At 33.1% G+C, this 8,974-nt stretch overlaps 1 protein-coding gene across 1 annotated transcript in view; it reads left to right on the top strand.

Annotated features, from left to right (window-relative positions):
• LOC106324430 (glutamate receptor 1.3-like) overlaps nt 1-4,497 on the top strand; it is a 10,329-nt gene extending 5,832 nt beyond the window's left edge. Inside the window, exons 2-5 of the mRNA XM_013762399.1 lie at nt 1,582-2,792; nt 2,881-3,187; nt 3,625-3,998; nt 4,093-4,497. Coding sequence (XP_013617853.1) covers nt 1,582-2,792; nt 2,881-3,187; nt 3,625-3,998; nt 4,093-4,497 — 2,297 coding nt within the window. The remainder of the gene's footprint in view (nt 1-1,581; nt 2,793-2,880; nt 3,188-3,624; nt 3,999-4,092) is intronic.
• The last annotated feature ends 4,477 nt before the right edge of the window (nt 4,498-8,974 follow it).

The following is an 8,974-nucleotide window of genomic DNA, read 5'->3' on the forward strand; positions in this document are numbered from 1 at the left end:
TTTTACATGGATTTTACATGGTTTTAACATAATATTTACAATGACTTTACGACGAAATTAGATAAGTTAAAGTACATTGAATACACGTTTTCACCTAAATATAACGGTAACATGTTTCGTTGTAATGTCGATGTAACGATTACGACGTATTTCTCATTCCACGTACTTTCGTCGTAAACTTACATGGATTTTACGACAAAAATATTTCGTCGTAAATTTACATGGCGTTTACGACGAAAGTTGGTCTCCTCGTAACTGCGTTGTAAACACCATGTAAATTTACGACGAAATATTTTCGTCATAAATCTTCGTTGTTATGGAAACGTTTTCTTGTAGTGGTTGTTGTTGGGTTTAAGGTTTATTATTTCGGTTTTAGGGTTTGGCCATGTATGTAATGCAACCCAAGTCACCAATAAATATAAATAGATAAATTGTCAAAACTATTGTCCGACTAATATATATTGTAGCTGAGATAACAAAATTGTTATCTGGTTACTATTATATTTACACATATAACTAACTATTTAAAACTAACGAAAAGGATTATCTTCTTGTCTCTGTAGTTAATTCCACCCCTCCCCATTGTTTCCCATTCCTAGGTTTTGATTGATAGCTCTAGCTTGGTGATTTAATATTTGTAGGGTTTCAATTCATTATTATGTTTGTTGGGACAAGATTATTGATGGTGAAACATATGTTCTTCGGGTTTGTGTATTCATTAGGAAGATGAAGAATTTTTTGATGAAGATTATTGAGATAAGAAAAGAAGAAAATGACAATAGAAAGAGAAAGAAAGATAATTGTTTTCGAAAAGGATTTGATTTCTTTTGTTTTCTTGTATGTTTAAAATAAATAATTTTTTTTTAAAAGATGATCAAATCTAGAAAAATCTTAAACAAATCCTAAAAGATCTCTACTGTCAGACACTAAACCTAGCATCCTAATACTCGGAAGTTATGTCACCAAAGATCAAGGTTATTTTCGTCTTTCTTATTCGTTTCAGTGTGCCACGTTTGCGTAACTTTTACCTCTTTGGTACTTAGCTAATTTCCTCCTCTTCCTATGTTTTTGACCTAATTTTCTCAAATTAATAATAGACACATAATTTATTTTATTGATATGATCTTCATACTTAAAATGTTGATTTTTGTAATAGAATATTTTGTTATAAGTTAATATTTTCTTTCCTTTTTATCAAATTAAACAAAACACGTTTTTTTTATTTTTTGTAGACGAATATGTGTGCTTAAGCAATTTAATAATATTATGGATTACTAATTTTCTTATTTTTATTCTAAAAAACTATCATTGTTAACTTAATATGTTTACTAATTAATTATTTAAATAGTAAAAGAAAAAAAGAAAAAATGTTTATTTAGACACCAAAATATTTTCATGTTATATTAAAACCAATATCTAATCATAAAAGTGAAATTCATAAAATATTATAAAAGATAATATATTTATGGTTTTCTAGTATAAAACCGAAAAAACCCGAAAACCGACCGTATATAAACCGAACCGAACTAAAGTAAATATAGTTATTGATCTATATATGTTTTGTCTTTTCAAATGAAACAGCTATTGATCTTCTGCAAACTGAAGGAGTTGAGGCAATTATTGGCGGGAACTCGTTGCTTGAGACGAAGCTTTTGGCGGAGATTGGAGAGAAATCTAGAATTCCTGTGATTTCACTTAACTCTCCGGTTTCATTGTCATTGAGCAAATACAGTCATTTGATCCAAGCGACGTATGATTCATCCTCCGAGGCAAAGGGCATTACAGCTTTCATCCATGAGTTTGATTGGAAGAGTGTTGCTCTTGTTCATGAAGATGAAGATGACTGGAGAGAGAGCATGCAGCTCCTGGTGGACCATTTCCATGAAAAGGGCGTCCGTATACAGTCCAAGGTTGGTTTTACAGCCTCTTCAAGCAAGGAGTTGATGATGGAGCGTTTAAGGAAGCTGAAGAAATTGGGAACCAGCGTCTTTGTGGTGCACATGTCTGAGCTTGTTGCAACTCATCTCTTCCCATGTGCGGGGAAGTTAGGGATGATGAGTGAAGGGTTTGCTTGGATCCTCACTGTTAAAAGCATGAACAGTTTTAATCAAAACCTTGACGATTTTTCAAAACAGGCAATGGAAGGTGTGGTTGGTTTCAGGTCTTACATCCCAATGTCAAAAGAGCTTCACAATTTCACTTCTAAATGGAGAAAATCACTTCCTGTTGAAGAAGATTCTGGGTCTGAGATAGCTCGGCTGAGCATCTCTGGTGTATGGGCTCACGATGTAGCCTGGGCACTGGCGAGAGCAGCGGAGTTTTCAAGGATGTCAAATGTATCATCAACTCTTCTTGAGGCTATCACAGAGTGTAGGTTTAAAGGTTTAAGTGGTGACTTCCGTATCAAGCATAAGAAGTTGTTGTCCAACAAGTTTGAGATTGCGAATTTGATAGGATCAGGCGAGAGAAGAGTGGGATTCTGGAATTCTAATGGTAGTTTCAGCAACAAGCTGGAGACCATATTCTGGCCCGGTGGGACTATCCAAAATCCGCAAGGGCGCGAACTAGGAGAAAGCAAGAGAAAAATGCTCAGGGTTTTGGTTACATCTAGCAACAGATTCCCAAAACTGGTGAACGTGACGACTGATCCAAGAACAAAAAAAATAACTGCCGATGGGTTCTGCTTAGAAGTCTTCAAGGCTTCCATTGGCCCTTTCAACTATGATTTGGAGTTCATACTTTGGACTGGTGGTCCTAACTACGACAATCTTGCACTAGCACTTAGTACCCAGGTACTAACCTTTGCTCAATTTATAATTACAAATATTTTTTCATCTATGTAGAGTGTGTGGAAACTCAACCACCTCATTGATCCCACAGAAAGACAAATATGATGCGGCCGTGGGAGATATTACAATCACTTCCAATAGATCAAATTATGTTGATTTTTCTATTCCATTCACTGAACTGGGTCTAGGAATGGTAGCACCAAAGCAAAGTAGTATGTGGGTGTTCTTTCAACCTCTTACACTAGACCTTTGGATGACAAGTGCAGCTTTCTTTGTCTTGACGGGGACTATAGTTTGGTTGATAGAAAGACCTGAGAACACTGAGTTCCAGGGATCTTGGTCACAGCAGATTGGAGTTATGCTTTGGTTTGGCTTCTCTACCCTTGTTTATGCTCACAGTAAGTACATCTTTTCACATTAATTCTTATATGCCAATAATTATTAAAGTTGGGTATGTCTTTGATTTGCAACTCAAAATTTAATTGGCAATAAGTAAATTGACCTTATATATATATTATGTTGAGATTTCTAAATGGATCTCACTTTAACAATGGTAGTGACCTTTTAGACCACCCTATTTAGATCAACAAAAAAACTTTAAACCATGTTAAATTTAGACTTATCATATGCTTAACTTAAAATCAATTGGCAATGAATGGATTGACACAAACCTGTATATATGTATTAGTTTATTAATTATTCAACTATTGATGTGGAACTTTCGTTCATTAGCACCCTCTCAACAATTGTGGGATGTCAATAATTTAGGTACAACAGATTGAAATGATTGTTTAAATTAGTTTTTCACCTTTTGTTGACTTGCTATTTGTGACAGGGGAGAAGCTAAAACACAACTTATCAAGATTTGTAGTTATGGTTTGGGTATTTGCAGTGCTCATACTGACTACGAGTTATACTGCAACATTGACATCAATGATGACGGTGCAACAGATAAGATTCAACACCAACAAAGACTTTGTGGGTCACCTTTCAGGCTCACTCATTGCAAATGCGACTCTCAAAAGTTCCGAAATCAAAGCAATGAATACCAAAGGTCTCAATACCTCTGAAGATTATGCTAAAGCCCTGTTGAACAGCACGGTCGCATTCATTATCGATGAGTTGCCATACCTCAGTGTCCTCCTTGGAGAGAACCCTGGACGTTTTCTAATGATCAAGCCACAAGTTACCACCAATGGTTTCGGATTTGTATGTATTCATCTTTATCTTTATCTTCATCCCCTTACTCTTTTTTTTTTTACTTGCTGACAAAATAAGTTGGTTTGTTAAACCATGTTTTCAGATGTTTCAAAAGGGTGACGAGTTGGTGCACAATGTGTCCAAAGAAATATCGGAGCTAAGGACAAAAGGGAGGCTTAACGAGATGGCGAAAAGATGGTTTGAGAATCGTTTTCCATATACAATAGATGATACACCAGACCCTATAGACCTATACAGATTTCGAGGTTTGTTTATGATCACGGGGGGTTCTTCAGCTCTTGCTCTTGCAGTAATTCTCATTATCTGGCTCCGGGACACATGGGAAGATCTTATGAATTCGATCAACATATTTCTTGCGGGAGGATTTATACATTTCAAGATCCTCTTTGCAAGAACTAACCATTTTGCAAGAACTGTCCCTCCCAGCCCCGTCGATGAGCCCATTGGCGAGAATGCAGTGCAAATGGCTCAACGTAACATACAATAGAAGTGGATGGTTTTGTTCTTGTGTGTAATAGTACAAGTGAAGGTGGATTTTCCTGTTCTTGTGTGTTGTTGTGCTCAAGTCTTTAGCGTACGTGATGTTGTTCGTCTTTGACTCTGACTTAGAGCCTCACCGAACAACCTTTCGCTTCTTTCTCCAGAGGTCCGTCAGTCCACTGTGATATGATTCTTGTTTGATTCAAACCGGATGACGTCATCTGTATATATAAAATGATGTTTTGACCAATCCTTTCTTGTAAGTTGCAGATGTAATATATTGATTTCTTACTATGATTACTCTGTCCTGTAATCACTTCGTATCCCACACACACCACAGCCCAAACAACTTGTCACTTCTTGCCATGTGTTTTGTTTGAGATAAGATCCCACACTTGAAAATATGAAAGAGACTTAGGTAATATATAAAGGATTTTGGCTCACTACAGTTTCAACCAATTAGTTTTAAGCAGTGTTTTTAAAACCGGACCGGAAATTGAACCGAAAATATTTTGGATCACGGTTCAATATGGTTCAACCGGATCAAACCTGGTTCAATAATATGGTTTAATATTTTTTTAGTATGTAAATATAAAAATAACATTAGTAAACATGATGCATAGTTAAAATATAAATCAATTTTGAACATAAAATATTATAAACTATGTGTTTTCCTGCACCATGTGCAGTAAGAAATTTAAATCTAACTTATATTTAAAATAAATTTTATTAAATATTATAGATTTCACAATTTTTACTAATATTTAATATAGATTTGATATCTATTAAATCAATTTGTATAAAACTTATAAAAATGTTATAAAATTGTATAATTATCAAAACATTAGCCTTAACAATATTTATAAAATTTGTAGATATATAAAAAATTAATGATATTACGATTAGATATTTAAATTTTTAAAAAATTGTAGAAATTTTTGGAATCTTTAGTAATACAAATTTTATAATTATACAAAAATAATAATATTTCAAAATTTGAAAGGTTATATATGAATATATTTATTTATAGAAGACGTATGAGCTATTACCATATTTAAAAAAATTTACCAAAAAAGAAATATCAATATTAAATGCAATATATGAATTATTACCATATTCTAATAAGTTTGCCAAAAAATATAAATCAACATTAAATAAAATTATCCATGTCATATTTTTTCGGAAGCCATGTCATCAATTTTAGTAGCCATGTCATATTTGTTTTGTGAAATTGATTGTAGAAAGAACATGTGGCAAAATCACTTCGCAAATATAGTCTAGGGGATATAAATTAGTTTCTTGTTTATATGGATGGTTTATAGATTTTCGATAGTTTTAGTGGTTTTTATTGGTTTAATAACTTTGAAATATAATCCGGCTATGTGGCCGATTCATGGTCGAACCAATTACTAGACCAACCCGGCTATATAACCGGTTCACGGTCGAACCCGGTACAACCATCGGATCGGTCCGGTTTTAAAAACACTGGTTTTAAGTTGGAAGCCCAAAACACTTGACATGTTCTTATTTAGTTATTGCAGTTGCTTTAATACAAGTCTAGGTTTTGTGTGAACATTATGTGATCGTGTATATTATTGATTTTTTTTCTACCTTCTAAGGACTATTGCTCACTTGCATGCATTTGTTGGGAATGTCCTAAAATCATTTGTACTTGCTCTTGTTAAAGTCGTAACGTCGAGGTTCGACAATCGTGTAAATTTAGATGGTTATAATGTTTTGCTAGAAACCGCTTATAATCTATGGATTGAGAATCCATTACTAATTTTATATGATCCTACAGGGTCACACACCTAAGCAAATTGGATCAATGATATCTTGGGTTTTATAAGTAACATAAATATAAATCTATGTTATATATGATATAAGTACATTATATATAATTATATGTTAAGCACGTAAGATAAAGAAACTACTAATGTTTGTAAGTGGGCTTTTGCCTAATGGACTAATTACGTAAAGGTTAGTCACATGTATTAGGCCAAAAGATTGTCTATATAGGATAATGATACTTTGATGATATGATCATCCACTTACGGCGGAAAACCCTAAAAGATATATAAGAGTGACAAAACGTTTGTCAAGGTTTAAGATCTGATCTTGACGGCACTAGCATCCCGTATCGATCCAATTTGTGTTCGTGTGGATACCGGTAGAGGCACGACATTTGGAGTGTTAGAAATCTCGACTTGGTTTATTCATCTTTCTGCTGCATAATAACCAGGTATATTCGAAACTCTAAGATCTAAGTTTATTTCAGTATTGACATGAGATTCTAGACATATAAATTCCTAGGTTGATTTATAAATAGTTATAAACCGGTTTGAATTCCAACAGTGGTATCAGAGCCTACTTGTTCAATACTGAAATTAGATCTTGTTAAATCTATAATTTGGTATAGATAATAAATTGATATGCTCGTATGTTAAAAAAAAAAAAAAAACTAATTTGATTAAGGTAGATATACGGCATGGTAAGTTACAACATTAAGAACATCCAAACCCGTATATGGAGATATATGTTTTTGGTTGTGGTGTTCTTGAAAACTAATACGTTTATGTTCAGAATAATATTATTTAACATGAACATTATGATTATTGTAATCGATTAGTTTTCACATGTTGTATTGTCTTGAATTGAACTTGCATGTCTCGTAGTTTGTATAAATATATTATTTACATTTTAACATATGCATTATAGTAATGTCTCAATTGTTTACGTAAATAAATATATTTAGATTGTCTCGATCATATCAAAGTGTTGATATGGATTTAGATATTTATATACATGTATATATATATATTGATTTGGTTAAATCAACTTATTATCGTTCTAATTGGATTAGAACTAATATTATTCAATAAATAATATATTATTTTAATTAGATTAAAATAAATAAATTATTTATAATTCAATTAAAATACATATTAGATATGTATTAGTTATATTTATATTTTATATTAGATATAAATTTTAAATATAAATTAAAATTGAATTAAAAATCGTTCCTCAATTAATTTCAAGTACTTTTGATGTCTACCCAATCTTATCAACTATCAAGGCTTCTTTCGTTGTAAGATGGGCTTGCCAAAGCAAGGTGTCTGCAATTACATGAGTGAGGTAGATGGTAACGGTTACCATATGAATATAAGATTGGTTCACTTGACTAAGCTATCAAAACGGTTTTGGACTTAGAGATATAGGTTGGATAAGACATAAGATGTCGTCTGACAAGCAAGAATTATATTGGATATAATTAGCAAAGTGTTGCTTACCTAAATAGCTAAACATTCGGGCGATGAGCCAAAGCTCACTCGGGTTCTAGTGAAATATGGATCTTGGATTATTATATTCATTTGAGGAAAACGTTTTGAATATAATATGAGTTTTCTTAATTGTTGAGATTTCACTAATTCCTAAACATCATATCAATATTTGTTATTCTTCAACTCCAGAAAAGTTAACTCTTCACAATCCACTTTCATTGTGATATGCCCTTGTGAAGGACACATTGAATGGATAAAATTTCCTCCAATGGTATCGAAACCCGAGAATTATTCTCAAACAAGAGTGTAAAACTTTAAAGGAAAGGATAAGCCAAGCTGGATTGTGAATCCTAGCCAGCTTGATCCTTCTCCTAAGTTTAAACCCTACTTGGAAGATCTGAAAAAGAAAAGGACTTTGGAAACATCGTCTAGGGGTATTTATGTTATAGAAGTAAATGTTACTACTTTTGGCTCTACTTCTTGGGTATGGGATACCGGCTGTGGTACTCATATTTGTACGAATATGAATGGCCTAAGCAACAGTAGAATATTGGAGAAAAGACAAGTCGACCTACGCTTGGGAAATGGAGCAAGTGTTGCTGCATTAGATGTGAGAACATTTCACTTGTCTTTACCTTCAGGCTTGGTTTTAAAACTTAAGAATTGCTACTATGTACCAGCTATAAGTAGGAATATTATTTTCATTCCTTGTTTGGATTTGGAAGGATTTCAGTTTTCGATCAAAAAAAACAAGTGTTGTTCTTTTGATCGTAATGATATCTTTTATGGTAGCGGTCCATTAGAGAATGGACTTTATATTCTAAACCAAAGCGTGCCTGTCTATAATATCAGTACCAAAAGATTCAAGTCTAACGACACGAATCAGAATTTTCTTTGGCATTGTTGTTTGGGCCACATAAATAAGAAACGCATTCAAAAACTTCATAGTGATGGACTTTTGAGCTCATTTGATTATGAATCATATGAAATATGTGAATCTTATTTATTGAGTAAAATGGCTAAGGCTCATTTTACTGGACACGGTGAATGAGCCAAAGACTTGTTGGAACTTATACATACCGATGTATGCAGACCAATGAGTATAAATGCTAAAGAAAACTATCAGTACTTCATTACATTTACTGAGGACTTCAGTAGATATGGTTATGTTTATCTAATGAAACATAAGTCTGAATCTTT

The sequence above is a fragment of the Brassica oleracea genome, chromosome C2, assembly GCF_000695525.1.
Source record: "Brassica oleracea var. oleracea cultivar TO1000 chromosome C2, BOL, whole genome shotgun sequence".
NCBI classification, from domain to species: Eukaryota; Viridiplantae; Streptophyta; class Magnoliopsida; order Brassicales; family Brassicaceae; genus Brassica; species Brassica oleracea.